The sequence below is a fragment of the Hippichthys cyanospilos genome, chromosome 10, assembly GCF_059441005.1.
Source record: "Hippichthys cyanospilos isolate Australia breed blue-spotted pipefish chromosome 10, RoL_Hcya_1.0, whole genome shotgun sequence".
Classification (NCBI taxonomy): domain Eukaryota; kingdom Metazoa; phylum Chordata; class Actinopteri; order Syngnathiformes; family Syngnathidae; genus Hippichthys; species Hippichthys cyanospilos.
The window spans coordinates 1,841,325-1,856,991 of NC_142378.1; the positions used below are offsets into that span (position 1 = coordinate 1,841,325).

Below are 15,667 nucleotides of genomic sequence, written 5' to 3' on the forward strand. Positions count from 1 at the left end.
ACTTGTACAAACAAAGAGAAAAAAAGACTTTAAAAAGTCTAAATTTAGCCACTATAAAAATATATTTTCTTTAATTAGTTGGAAGTCACCCCCTCAAAAAAAATCTGAAGTAAAAAACAAATTCTACTGTGAGCATAACAGAAAAAAAATATTGTTGCTGACTTGTCCAAAAAACTTAATAACTTTGTTGCCGGTAAAAAATCTTCAAAATAAATTCCTTTTTTTTTCCCCCACTTTTTTGTGAGATTTCCCGCTCGCTGTTGAAAAGCGGGAGCTCCCGCGGGACACGTTTGCCATTCCCATCAGCTCACCAGAGATGGCCTGCGATCCCCAGTCGCTAACAGGCTCTGTCTACACACACGCACACACACACGCACACACACGCACACACACACTGTGTGTGAAGTGATTAGCCCTCTCGTGATTCCGCCGACGCGCCCGTATTATTCCCACGAGACCAGCCTTCGCTCCTTTGTTTAATGTAGTTAAACATCAGCAAAAGTAGCAAAATAGCAAAAGTAACTACACGGTATATTTATACATTTATGACATTAAAAAAGGAATATTTAGTATATCAGTATTTTGACTGTTTGAAGACTTAGGCATTATGGGAGTCCAGGCTAAGCCAATCGTTGAAGTCACTGAAAGGCTTGCAGATGTCATAGGTTGCCCGCTAGCGCCACCCGGTGGTTTTGGGGTGTCAACACAAACATTTCTATTCGCGAGTTGCCGTTGAAAGGATTAATGCAAAAATCGGGGCAAATGCATGATAAAACATCAGTTTTTCAATATGTCCAAAATTGGCAACGTTTTCAATTTTGAATGGCAGTAAATGAGCCCGACATGGGCTAAATTCGACACCGCTCGGGCATACCCCTCGACCTCCCGCATTTAGAATGGGTGACAGAGTGGCGTATTGAAATCCGCAAGCGCAAGGTCGAAATCTGATTTTGTTTTCTTATATTTCAACGAATTTTTGAACTCCATCACTCCGGGAACTCTCATTTTGAGAGAGCGCAAAAAAAAAAACTTTCTCTGTATAGTAGTCAGTTTTAACCTGTGTTTCACGCTTCAATTTGATAAGGTTCACCGAAAACTTTGTGAAAAATGAACTGACAGCTTCACTGCGCTTGACATCGGAGGAAGAAAATCGGAATTGTGTCACTCGGTTTCTTGAGATTCTATCTGGAATGTTTTCAATATACGACCACCGAAACGCAAAAAAAATACCAAAATAAATGAATCACACAACAGAAAGTAAGAAGTAATCATGTCCGAAGTCACCCCAATCCGATTTTTCCGATAATTATCATTTCGGAAATATTTCGGAAATATACGGAAAAAACAACCAGTAAACGACTCTCGCGATGAGAACGTGCGGCGGCCATATCGCTCGCGACGCCGCCCGCCAAACGTCAAAACGACCGAACGTCGGGTACCGCCGACGCGCCGCCGATCACCCGTCAAATCGTCCCGAAGTCAACGAAATGAGATGGCGTCACTCGTCGGACGCGTCAAAAAAACCAACCCGTTCGCCGATATCTCTTTCAAGGCTATTATTGTAAGATAGCGCTAATGAAATCGACAGCGGCGTTAATTGGGCGCGCAGATAAGTGCCATTGAGTGGAGGACATCTTAAAGCCAATTAAAGATATCGCCCACGCAATTGAAGATATCCAAATGCCACACCAGCGCGCAATCGGCCTCTTTCGCCGCCAATCGTATCTCGGAGCTCGCGACCCCTTTCAAAAAGTTTGTTTTATCGCGCGCGCACTTTTTTCTCTTTTCCTCGCTTCGCTTTGTGGGATTACGGCCGAGACCTGCGAGAAGTCCCTTCTTCTGACGCTGGAAAACAAGGCGGGGTTTGGGAAATAACAGATGTTTGTCCCTTATGCCGATTTTTAGCCGGTTAGGACAAAAAAAATTTAAAAGATGTCTTTTTTTTATTGGTAAAATAAATTGCATTTTAATCATTTAGTGCGTCTCTGTAAAAAAAAAAAAAAGTTTTTTTTCAACAAACACAACAAAAAATAATAAAAAAGACTGTTTTTTTTTAAACACATATCTTCACTTTTTTACTGTAAATTTACCACAATTTTTTTTCTGGAAAATATACAACTTTTTCTGGACTTTTTTCTGACAACAAATTTACTTTTACAATATATACTATTGCAAAGGGGAAATAAAATCTAAATTTGTATTTTAACTACGGAAGTTTAGAGTTTAAATTTTTTTTAAGGATTATATTTTTAAGAAAAATGTTTTTTTTTTTGCTGTTATGCAAAAAAAACAAAGTTATGCCAGAAAAGTCCTGTTTAAAAAAAAATAATAAAATATATATATATATATGTATAAAACTTTGTTTTTCTAACCACAAACAAACATTTTTCACGAATAAAATTGTTAAAAAAAACATAAAACTCCAGACCTTTGTAAAATGTAATAAATTTTTTTTTTTAATTGTTTTTTGTATTTTTACATTTGAAAATATACCAACTATCTCTCTTCAGTTCATGCCTTTTTTCCGGCAGTTTTGCTCGAAGACTTGGACTCTATTTTCAAGAACCGTTTTTATTTTTTACATTTAAAAAATTAAATTTGATAAAAAATGTCTCAAAATTATACATCTTTTATTTAAAAAAAATCACATTTAAAAAAAAAAAATACTGTTTTTGGACCTGCAATTTTTTTTACGAAAAAAACATACTTTTGAAAGTGCAATTAACTAGGCAGTGCATTCAAATGTAACTGCTGAACTTAACCCATTTTAAAGAAACAAAAAGTTGCATATTTTTGAGACATTTTTACATTCCATTTTTACATTTTTTTCCTTTCAAAACACTTAAGAAAATGTAAATTGAATAAAATGCAATTCAACATGAGAATGAAAACAAAGGAAGACAAAATGATATATACTGTAGCGTGCCTCAAAGAAAATGTCCCGCCGCTCCTTCGCCTTTCCCGCCCGCGACCCTGAAGGCATCCCTCACCCCGCCTCTCGTCTCGCCCCCCCCCCAGGGCGCTGCGCCAGCTGCGGGGAGAACGTGGTGGGCGAGGGCACCGGCTGCACGGCCATGGACCAGGTCTTCCACGTGGACTGCTTCGTGTGCATGACCTGCAGCGGCAAGCTGCGCGGCAAACCCTTCTACGCCGTGGACAAGAAGGCCTACTGCGAGCCCTGCTACGTGGTGAGCGCCTTTACGACCTTCCGCCCTTAAAGGGGCAGTGTGTGTACGATTTTGGCCAAAAAGGACTCCATCAAATCCTTGCAAATTTCCAAAAATGTCTTCTTAATGAGCAACGCTATGTTTTAAATGTAATCATAGGTGTCGTTATCATGAAATGATATCACATGGGGGGGTGGCACCCCTCCGGAGGCGGCCATGTTTGGTATAGCTACGGATAATGGGAAATGCAGCTCCCCCTGCTGTCCGTAATGAAAAACGCTCTAAATCTTACACACTACCCCTTTAAGCTCGTCATTAAAACGTTGCTGACCCCAGAAAAAAAAAAAAGTTTACCTGTGAACTGTACTAATCCCAAAAAAAAAAAAAATGGCGAAAGGAGAAGTAAAATTAAGCCAGGGATACGTTTGCTAAAGCTATAACAAAATTCTGCGTTTGTTAAAGCTACTGACAATGGTAAATGCAGCACCCCATGGAGGCGGCCATGTTTGGTATAGCTACAAATAATGGGAAATGCAGCACCCCCTGCTGTCCGTAATGAAAAACGCTCTAAATCTTACACACTATCCCTTTAAGCTTTTATTAGGACGTGTCATTAACATGTCGCTGACCCCGGAAAAAAAAAAGTTTACCTGTGAACTGTACTAATCCCCCCAAAAAAAAATTGCGAAAGGAGAAGTAAAATTAAGCCAGGGATACGTTTGCTAAAGCTATAACAAAATGCCGCGTTTGATATAGCTACTGACAATGGTAAATGCAGCACCCCATGGAGGCGGCCATGTTTGTTATAGCTACGGCCAATGATAAACGCTGCACCTGCAGCACCCCCTGGTGTCCGTAATGAAAAACCCTCTAAATCTTACACACTACCCCTTTAAGCTCGTCATTAACACGTCGCTGACCCCGGAAAAAAAAAGTTTCCCCGTGAACACAAAAAAATGGCGAAAGAAGTAAAATTAAGCTAGTGATATTTTTGCTACCGCTATAGCAAAATTCCAGGTTTGTTATAGCTACTGACAATGGTAAATGCAGCACCCCCTGGAGGCGGCCATGTTTGTTATGGCTACGGACAATGGTAATGGTAAATCTTACGCACTATCCCTTTAAGCTTTTATCAGGACGTGTCATTAACACGTCGCTGGGGAAAAAAAAGTTTCCAGGTGAACTGTACAAAATTTTAAAAAAATGGCGAAAGGAGAAGTCAAATTAAGACAGGGATATGTTTGCATAAGTGCGCACACCTTCTTCAAATTGCCTATAAAACTAGTGAGAATTCAGTCAAGTCCAAACTCATATTCCCTCACTTTGTAAATTAGTCTTTATTTAAAAAAAAAAGTTGTGACGACTTGATTAAGGAATGATCTTAACTTCTCTTTGACTGGATTTCTTTTTTGTCTTCTCGCGCATGTTTTCGCCTGAGCCGACCATATCAGCGAGTCGATGGCGCCGATACGCCGATAAGCCGGCGTTCCGCCGCCCTTTGTGTATTTCATAAACGTCAAAACCGCGTCGGGATGTTTTTTTTTTTTAATTAGCTTTGCCGAGCTGATAAGGAGAAGAAGAAAGAAAAGTTTGAATTCTTCTGATGGCTTTCGGGATGGAAATGTTTGATTTGGATTGTGCCATCTTTGGTATCAACATCGATGCGATTTATAAGCTGCCATGAGAGGCGCCGCTAATTACCGGAAGAAGTCGTCACACACTTCAAAGCGCTCGCTTGACTGCAGACCTCCACCAAGGCCGCCACGTTTTCCATATTGCTTTCGTTTGGAAATTGCAATTGACCGGACGAAAGAAAAAGTCCAAAAAATCAGACGCGAATTCCATGAGAGCAGATGTCTCACGAGAGTCGCGTCCCTGAGAACGAGAGGACATTTTTGCTCAAATTCGCGGTGAAATAATGCCTAACACGCTGTTAGATTTTCCAGTTTTCAAGTTTGTTTTCTTTTTATCGGGCGAACAAAGTAAATGAACAAGATGGCCTGCAAATGTACACTTACTAAGTTTGCTTTCAAAGTTGAAAGTAGTCAGATTTCTTTTGTCTACGTTTTCTTTATATATATATATATATATATATATATATATATATATATATATATATATATATATATATATATATATATATATATATCCCTTTGTTTGATAGTTTATTTTTGCCAACATAATAACACCTTCTACATAATTCATATACAATTATTAATAAAATCAAATATACTTTGTACTGCATATAAAATTTACACCACAAATTTACCCAAATTGTATCCATTCCCTTATTAAATTTAGACATTTTTTTTTTTTTATAATATTTTGTCTGAACTCTTTTTGAGCACAGCCACTGACTCACTGATTCACATCTTTTCAGTTCTATTGTATATTTGTTCCATAAATTCACACCTCGAACGGATACACGCATTTGCTTCCTGGTGGCTCGCAAAAAAAAAAATACCCCAAAAACACCCACAGATAAGCCGCACTGGACTATAAGCCGCAGGGCTCAAATCATGAGGAAAAAGTCGGTGCGTATAGTCCAATAAAACGGTATATATGTGTATTAGGGCTGCACCATTATGGCCAAAATAATAATCACAATTATTATGGTTAATATTGAAATCACCGTTATTTATTGGCCTTCTTTGAAAGGAGCGCTATATAAACAGGACTTCTCACGAGATGTCGCCGCACGAGATCTGGTCCCATCCGCGGTTCCCGCATCCCGACGTGGCTTTCGTTGAAACGGACGGGAAAGTCGCGGCGCAACCCGCGCGGAAGCCGAGGCGGCGCCCGCCCGGCCGCGTCTCTTAAATCTTCCGCTTTGCGAGGCACTCACGGCGATTGTGCCCGTCTGCTCTGGAACTTCTCCAAGCCGAATAATTCAGCCACTTTATTTATGCATTTCATCAGCATAAATGTTCTTCTGGCGCAGGATCAGAATGAGAGGCGCACAAAATCGGGATTCCTTTCATGGAAGTCGTTCCTCCCTCCTTTTATTCCCGTCCCGTGGGCGTCTCCCGTGCGATTAGCTCCGCGATTGTCAGGAGAGGGAACTTTGCCTTGGAGTCAGTCGAGGAATCCCGACAGGCGCGCCGTCCGAGCCTCTTGGCACCCTTTTACCCCTTTTCGCACCCCATCGCTAAAACCCAGAAATTCCGTCCTTTTAGACACGATCGTGAAATCAAGATATTCTTCAAATCAAATGTTGCTGTCAAAGAACAGGCAGAAAATATAAGTCAAAAAATGTCCACAAACAGGGATTTTTTTTTTTTTCAAAGGGCATTGAAAGAGCTATAATAAAACTTGAACACTGCAAAAAGTTGACATAAACCAAGTCAGGTTATAAAGGAAGGTGTACAGTGGAACCCCAGGTTACGGCGTCCCTAGGTTACGTTTTGTTTTTTTTACGTTAGAAAGTGGAATAAAAGAAATTTTCGTCCCCTTGTTACGGCATTTTTCCCGCTTTACGGCATCAGCAACGATTACAAAATTCTAAACTTGGTGGTAAGTGTGTGTTGGTATGACCGCGAGTCACCACGCTCTAAGATGCTGGTCTGCTATCGGTCGGCGTCACTAAATGCTGGTCTGTTATTGGTCGGCGTCACTAAGATGCTGGTCTGCTATTGGTCGGCGTAACGGTGTCACTAAAATACTGATCTGTTATTGGTTGGCGTCACTAAAATGCTGATCTGTTATTGGTTGGCGTCACTAAATGCTTGTCTGCTATTGGTCGGCGTCACTAAATGCTGGTCTGCTATTGGTCGGCGTCACTAAATGCTGGTCTGTTATTGGTCGGCGTCACTAAGATGCTGGTCCGCTATTGGTGGGCATAACGGCGTCACTAAAATACTGATCTGTTATTGGTTGGCGTCACTAAAATGCTTGTCTGCTATTGGTCGGCGTCACTAAATGCTGGTCTGCTATTGGTCGGCGTCACTAAATGCTGGTCTGTTATTGGTCGGCGTCACTAAGATGCTGGTCCGCTATTGGTGGGCATAACGGCGTCACTAAAATACTGATCTGTTATTGGTTGGCATCACTAAAATGCTGGTCTGCTATTGGTCGGCGTCACTAGATAGATAGATAGATAGATAGATAGATACTTTATTCATCCCCGTAGGGAAATTCACATTTCCAGCAGTATCCTCAAGTCGAGATATAAAATATGAGAAATAAAATACACAAGATACACATAAGTCCAGTACAGAAGTATACTTAAGGTGCTTGTTAACAGTGTAAACAGAATAGTGTGAATCGTTGGAGTCTAGTGCAAGTATAATTAAGGTGCTTGTATAAAGTGAATAGTGCAGTGCAGAGTATGAGGTTTTGAGTTTAATGTGAGCTTTTACTGCCCCGGGTGGAGTTGAAGAGCCTCATGGCATGGGGGAGGAATGATCTCCTCAGCCTGTCCGTGGAGCAGGACAGTGACAGCAATCTGTCACTGAAGCAGCTCCTCTGTCTGTGGATGATGCTGTGTAGTGGATGTGTTGGATTGTCCATGATTGATAGCAGCTTGTTTAGCGCTCCACTAAGATGCTGGTCCGCTATTGGTGGGCATAACGGCGTCACTAAAATATTGATCTGTTATTGGTTGGCATCACTAAAATGCTGGTCTGTTATTGGTCGGCATAACGGCGTCACTAAAATACTGATCTGTTATTGGTTGGCATCACTAAAATGCTGGTCTGCTATTGGTCGGCATCACTAAATGCTGGTCTGCTATTGGTCGGCGTCACTAAATGCTGGTCTGTTATTGGTCGGCGTCACTAAGATGCTGGTCCGCTATTGGTGGGCATAACGGCGTCACTAAAATACTGATCTGTTATTGGTTGGCATCACTAAAATGCTGGTCTGCTATTGGTCGGCGTCACTAAGATGCTGGTCCGCTATTGGTGGGCATAACGGCGTCACTAAAATATTGATCTGTTATTGGTTGGCATCACTAAAATGCTGGTCTGTTATTGGTCGGCATAACGGCGTCACTAAAATACTGATCTGTTATTGGTTGGCATCACTAAAATGCTGGTCTGCTATTGGTCGGCGTCACTAAGATGCTGGTCCGCTATTGGTGGGCATAACGGCGTCACTAAAATATTGATCTGTTATTGGTTGGCATCACTAAAATGCTGGTCTGTTATTGGTCGGCGTCACTAAATGCTTGTCTGCTATTGGTCGGCGTCACTAAATGCTGGTCTGCTATTGGTCGGCGTCACTAAATGCTGGTCTGCTATTGGTCGGCGTCACTAAATGCTGGTCTGTTATTGGTCGGCGTCACTAAGATGCTGGTCTGCTATTGGTCGGCGTCACTAAATGCTGGTCTGCTATTGGTCGGCGTCACTAAATGCTGGTCTGTTATTGGTCGGCGTCACTAAGATGCTGGTCTGCTATTGGTCGGCGTCACTAAATGCTGATCTGTTATTGGTCGGCGTCACTAAGATGCTGGTTCGCTATTGGTGGGCGTAACGGCGTCACTGAAATACTGATATGTTATTGGTCGGCGTCACTAAATGCTGGTCTGTTATTTGGTCGCCTTACAATCCCAACTCCGGAACGGATTACTGTCGGATTACCTTCATCAATTTCCTGCACTGTATTGCATATCATTTCAAAGAGGGATTCTGTTTCCAATTGGAATATCCCAATCCCTCAGTTTTCATTTCCACCGACATAAACCCGCTCTTGCGTAAACGCACCACCTATAATATTGACGACGTACAACCAACAAATATCCTAGCGAGTTTTTTCCTTTTACGTTATAAAATCTACCTTTATGGTTTTGAAACTGGTGTAGTTAGGTTACATACGGGACTGTCACTCATTTGCAGTTCTGAGGAAACTACGTTCACGCTGATGGACGTTTTACTGTCAGCGAGCTCGACATATAACAAGGTCGCGCTGAAAGACGCCTTGGGAAGAGATTAAAAAAAAAAAAAATACTATGAAAAGAAAATAAAACCTAATCTGCCGCCGCCTTTTTTTTTTTCTGAGCATTCCGGAGGTGACGGACACCGAGCGTCCTGAATGTAATTACGGCGATTATCTGGCACGCCACAAAAGCGAGCTTATTGCAAAGAAATAACGGCGCCCGTATCGCTGCCTCCGCTCGGCCTTGACCTGTCAGTCAAACGCCGTTGACGAATCAGGTGCCGTCCCTGCACTCATTTTTCAACTTCTTTCTTTGGGTCTAATTTGATAGTTTTCTACTTCTCTTTCGCGGTGTGTCGTGGACTATGCGGGTGATGTGGTCAAAAAATACATCCAGAAATGTTTCGGTTATTCTCGATGACGATTACTCTCCTTTTCATCCAAGGAATGAAAGTATGTTTTTCTCACCGTACTAACAAAAATATGTGGTATTTTTCGCACTAGAAGCCACAACTTTTGTCTCATGATTTGAGCCCTGCGGTCCAGTTCAGCTTATCTGCTGGTGTTTTTTTTTTTTTTTTGCAAATTAGTGCGTACGTTGAAAGTATGAATTCACGGAACGACTACCAAATAAAACTGAAAAGATGCGTAAAACTGAAAGCGCCGATATCAAACCCCGCAGTAGGCGGACGTTTTTTCGGGTCTACGTGAGCGACGGCCTTACGCACCCGCACGCGCACTCAGTGTGCATTTGTGTAATGGTAATCCTGTCATCTTGTTGTAGAGCACTTAATCAACTAGTGACAACACATTGAGCTGCTTAAAGGCCTGGCGAGCAAGCTCGTGTCGCGCTCCTCAAATGGAGGCGCAATCCGCATTAGCCCCAATCCCGCGGATTAACACCGTTTAAACTTGATGCCGCCATTATTCAACGGTGAGACCTTTTATCCCGCACTGTCGCACTTTTAGCCATCCTTCTCCCCCCCCCAAAAAGAAATCCCTTTTTTTTTTTTTTAAATAACATTGCAGTCAAATATCCATTGCCGCTTTTAAGCCCCTTTAAATTTAAATACCCCTACACACAGGTTAGTGTCCTGCTACTGTTAAAATTGGTAAATCACAGCCATGACAAAAAAGACGACATTTGTTTCACACTGCACCACAAGCTCGATAGAAGATCTGCAGAAATATTTATTTAAAAAAAAAAATATGAGGAGAAATGGATATAAAAATGGCTGTGGCACTGGACAATACACCAGCACCACTTTTTTAAATTTTCATTTATTTGTTTTTTTGCTTTTTTTTGTTGTTGTACATAAACAGTGTGCCCAAAACCAGAGTTGGAAATCTTGTTTTGTTTAGTTTAGTTTTCTTTCTACTAATATTTTAAATCCACAGTTCAGGGAACCCCCATTTTTTGAAGAAAACGTATCACAGACTTTGGAATGTCATCAATGGCTGGGATTAGTAGGAAATTAGCATGTAGCGCTGTTAGCCACCCGATTGCGCTAATTGTCTCTGGCAAGTGTGCCAACACGCTGCCATTTGCTATCGCATTCATGCCGTCGCCGTCTAATTGTTGGGCTCCTTTGAGGAATTAACAAACCTAATTACGTGTGAAAATACACAAGTCAATTACCGCACATTCACACATGCGGTATCTATGAATCTTTGATGACTCGGCACTTTGCGAAGAGCGTGTCGGGAGGAGGGTGAATTTTTGGTCTTTAAAACGGGGCCCCGAACGCACGATGGCGTCTGCATGTGACGACCCGCATATCCGTCACGAGGGAGCGATGACAGGTGTGTGGGCGGGAAAAAGTCGGCTCGGATCAAAGTCACCGCGCCGACATCAAGACGCCGCTATGATCCTCGTATTCTGTCATTCCGAGAGGTTAGCATTGTAGCTGAAACCGGGAAGACCTCTGCCTTTGTTTTGTTTTTTCTTGACGCGGGAACGGCTTTGTTAGAAAATGCTAGCATGCTAATAGTTTGGACGCTAAAGAATCGCAGGGATAGCGGTCCGAGGACATGAAAATCAGACTGCACTGTCCGGTCAAGTCATTTTTGCCCGGGCTCTTTCTGACAAGGTCCGCTAGCGTGTAGCGCCATTATCTCGACGGTATTCTGACAATCTTTGACGCCTGCCCCGGGCATCCTTTCGGCGCCGCGCCTCTCAGCTACGCAAACAAATTGCTACGATGGCGTGTTGTCCACCAGTCGACTTGAGGTGCGCGTAGGTGTGAGCGCGTCACGCGGCCGGGGAGTGATCCTCCTAATGGGGAGCCCCTCTCGGCCTCGCCCACCTCCTCCTTTTTCGACGGATCGTTTGTGACATTCTCAGTCTGAATGTTTGTGACACCGCTGGGCGGAATGTTGGTCCGGGCGTGTGCCGAGCTGAAATTTCCTCTCGGTTGACCTGACCTGGCCCGGCCTCTTGAGTGTAGGTGTGAGCTGCTCCCGAAGTACATCCACATGCCGGTATGTACGTACGACCGGTGGGTCCAGGAACGGGATGGCGCCGGGCCAGAGCCTCCCACCCTTTTTTTCCCACCTCTTTTCTTGACCTCGGCACTTGGCGCTACATCAACGCAGATACTTTTACTCGCTCGGTTTCCCGGACAAGTTTCGACCACCTTGGGTCGATCGCGGAGAGTTTACTTTATCTTACGGCGCGCCGGGGCCGTGGTAATACTCCGGTTAGGACATCGCGGCCCAGCGCCGCCTCTCCGTTTGAAATGTTACTAAGCGACAGTAAGTGATCTCAGTCTTAATTCCGTTCAATGATTTACCACATAGGGCTGGAACCAGGCAGAAGCGAAGGTTTTATCCCACTCTAGTCCAGCGTTGCCTTAAATCCCATTCCTAAACCCAGGTCCCACCAAGAAATCTACTCTTCCTACTCTACTTGTCAGATAGAGTGGAGCCCAGTTTTCCCCAAGAAATCCGCTCTCCTCGAAAAGCTCACTTTCCACCCAGAAATCTACTCGACTGTACTCCACCACGCTACTCGACAAAGCCCAGATTTCATCGAGAGCTCTACCGTACTCTATTTGTGGCCCAGTTTCTCCATCTACCAACAAATCTACTCTAACATTCTAGTTCCCGCTGAGAAATTTACTGTACTTTCCTCTACCCGACAAAAAATGGGTGTTTTCAGTTGCGGACTTTGAATCGAAAGTTCATCCAATATGAGAGGAGCTGGCAGTGATTTCAGAGTTGAGCGCAAATGATTTTGCAAATGATTTTGCAAAACTTTCTGAGTGAAGAATGTGAAAATAAATGTGGTGTCCTAAACTTTGGGACAAAGAAGAAATAAATGACCATGACGTGGTTAGGAAGTCAGAACGATGGACCGAAATCTCGGAGGTGGTGCCGAGGTCCGGTCTTCCTCATGTCTACGCAAGAGGAAAAGGCCTCCATGCTTCACGGTATGCCGTTAAAACCCCGCTTCCACCGACGTTATCTACTCTACTCCACAAACCCCAGTTTCCACCGAGAAATCAACCCAGCTCTACTCGCTCCGTCCCCACTATGTGTTTCCCCAAAATTATCCCGATTCTAAAAGGTGACGTAAATACTTTGGAGGCCTTTGACTGGTACCAGACAAACTAGACGTGCAGCAGCACAAAATAGGAACGAGGAAGAGAGGAAAATCATTGAAAAATCTCTCGCTTCCACAACATTCATTTGATGGACTTGAAATGAATGAATATCGTCTTCTAAAACAGCCACAAACCAAGCGGCTAGTACAATACAGTAATTCCTCGCACGCTCTGCCTTGTTTTTAAGGAGGGGCTCCTGGGTAGTGGTGACGGATACGCTTTGTTCTTTGGTGTAGAGCCGAGTAGAGTAGCGTTAAGTAGATTTCGGCGGGTGAACAGATGGCTCAAGCGATCATGTCCAAATACGGGCTAGCTTGCACCGGTCCTTTGGACTTGCCCCACGGTGAAAACCAAGAAGGATGAAAAAGGTCTCAAGTCGGATTGAATCATCTGTATGGTATGGGTGACCGGTACGTCCAGGACCTCCCTCACTCTTCAGCTCGGTTTACCAGTTTGGGTAAAGTTTCGGCAGTAGAAGGAGTTCCACTGTACCAAAACTGTTTCCCCCCACTTTTGTTGCGATCGTGGCACTTGGCCCAACAAGGTCACGCACAAAAAACGTTTGAGGAACTTCTAGATCAAAGCCGCCCCGTTCCTGGCTCTGCGAGTTTTGCGAGGCAAACCTGGGCCACGATTCACAAGCCGCTGGCGGTTTTTGTTCTACGTAGAGCGGTCCGACCAGAGTCCGATGTGCTACCCGTCATATTCAAGGAACTGTACTTCTCAAACCTTGTGGAGTGGGAGCGCTTTGTTTTCCTGACCTCGCCACTTTGCACTACCACACCGCAGACAAGTTTTGACAAACCTGTCCGGATCACACGGAGTTGAGATTAACACGACGGGCCAGCCATCAGGCTACGTTGAACAAAAGGTGTCAGGGGTGCGACGATCTCACTCCGGTTTGGTGGAGGCGGCCCGGTACTGCCTCTCCCCCTTAAATCTGGCTCGGCAGCTGAAAGTGAACCCCGTGTCGCCGACGTGGACTTTCCTTCAACGTGACGGCCAACACGTCAGGACTCCCAGCGCGAAACGAAAGGTGGCAGGAGTGGCGCCGTCCCGCTCGGGCCCGGCACCGCCTTTCTTCTTTCCGTCTCGCCGTGAAGCAGAAAGTGACCCCTCTGGACTTTAGGCAACGTCTCCTGCCGCGGTCGCCGAGAGAAAGTGACAAAGAGCCCGGCGGTAGTCGCCCCGTGTCTTGAGCCGGAGTGACATTGCGGCGGGTCAGCAGTGGGTCTCCAATATTTTCTTTTTTTTTCGCTTCCCCGGGGCAGGGAAATATGCTTGGACAAAAAGCGTGAGGGAGCTTCCGCGACTCTTGTCTAAACAAGCAGACTCTAATAGCAACATTTTGGGGCCGGAGGCGGGACAAAATATCGGTGTATCGTATCGCTGTCGTTGACGGTATGAGATACGTACGGACAGAACTGCGGAACTGCTGTCAACACCCCCCCCCCCCCCCCCCCCCCAAAAAATAATTAGTTGTTTTGGTGCGGTCGGTCTCGCTAGCATCCATCCTCTTTGCCAATCATCGTCGTTAGCGCTAAATAAGCTAATAAGAGCAAATTTATGTCTGATCCATCTGCTCCATGTTTATTGTATGCCGTTTTTGTTTTTGTCCCGCCACGCTAGCATCTGTCTTCTCTTTATTATTGTCATTTCAGGTGCGGTGTTTTGGGAAAAAAACAAAATATGTTTGTTATTTTCCAAGCACATTTTTTTTCATCCCGTCTTCGCTGGCATTATTATCGTCGCTGTTTTATCATCACCTCCTTAAATCTTTCTTGTTCATGGTATCTCCTTAAATCTTGTTTATTAATGGCACAAGCATTGTACATTTAAAACTTTGTTTTTTATTGTTTCATTTTGCTAGCATCGCTTCTTTTTTGTGAGTCATTGATTTGCACCTTTAACCTCACGTAGCATATTTGATTCATCATGTTGAGAAAAAAAAGTTTCTTCTCATGTAATCCTGTTTTTTCCTCGTCTTTGTCACGCTAACTTCTCTTCTATTTTTACGTGTCATTGCGCTAAATAAGCTAATTACGCATTTTGCGCTTAGCCATTGTGTTGCTGCCACCTACGAAACAACGTTTGATGTTTCTTAAGTTGGCAATTTCGCTTTCATCTTGCTAGCAACTCTTGTGAGCCATCAATGCCGGAGCTAAATTAGCTAACGGGGCTAAGTTTAGCATGTCATGTTTGAAAAAATTAACCATTGTTTTGTCTTTTCTCGCGAGAACGTCTCCTCGGTTTTGCGCGTCATTGTCGACGGCGCTAAATAAGCTAGCGTTTTGTGCTTATTCAGTCTGTCGCTGCCACCTGTGAAAAAAATATTTGATGTTTCTTAGGTTGGGGGTTTCTCTCGTCTTGCTAGCATCTCATCTCATTGTGAGTTGTCGGAGACGAGGAAGCTAATTACGCTAGATTTATCATGTGTTTTCTCGTTAGCGTCTTTCTCTGAGTTATTATTTACTTTTCTTTTAAAATGAGCTAAACATGCTAACATTAGCATACCCGGGCCCATCGCCGCCATGTTGGAGAAACCTTTGATGATATTTTTGCGGAAGCACGTTTCTTTTTGCGCGTCATTGTCGACGGCGCTAAAGAAGCTAGCGTTTTGTGCTTATTCAGTCTGCCGCTGCCACCTGTGAAAAAAATATTTGATGTTTCTTAGGTTGGGGGTTTCTCTCGTCTTGCTAGCATCTCATCTCATTGTGAGTTGTCGGAGACGAGGAAGCTAATTACGCTAGATTTATCATGTGTTTTCTCGTTAGCGTCTTTCTCTGAGTTATTATTTACTTTTCTTTTAAAATGAGCTAAACATGCTAACATTAGCATACCCGGGCCCATCGCCGCCATGTTGGAGAAACCTTTGATGATATTTTTGCGGAAGCACGTTTCTTTTTGCGCGTCATTGTCGACGGCGCTAAAGAAGCTAGCGTTTTGTGCTTATTCAGTCTGCCGCTGCCACCTGTGAAAAAAATATTTGATGTTTCTTAGGTTGGGGGTTTCTCTCGTCTT

The 15,667-nt window shown here is 43.7% G+C and overlaps 1 protein-coding gene across 2 annotated transcripts in view; it reads left to right on the forward strand.

Moving 5' to 3' along the window:
• Positions 1-15,667, forward strand: part of lpp (LIM domain containing preferred translocation partner in lipoma) — a 132,436-nt gene that overhangs the window by 104,170 nt on the left and 12,599 nt on the right. For both annotated transcript variants that reach the window (XM_088425120.1, XM_088425122.1), the window contains exon 8: positions 3,019-3,188. In XM_088425120.1, the coding sequence (XP_088281246.1) occupies positions 3,019-3,188 (170 nt within the window). The remainder of the gene's footprint in view (positions 1-3,018; positions 3,189-15,667) is intronic.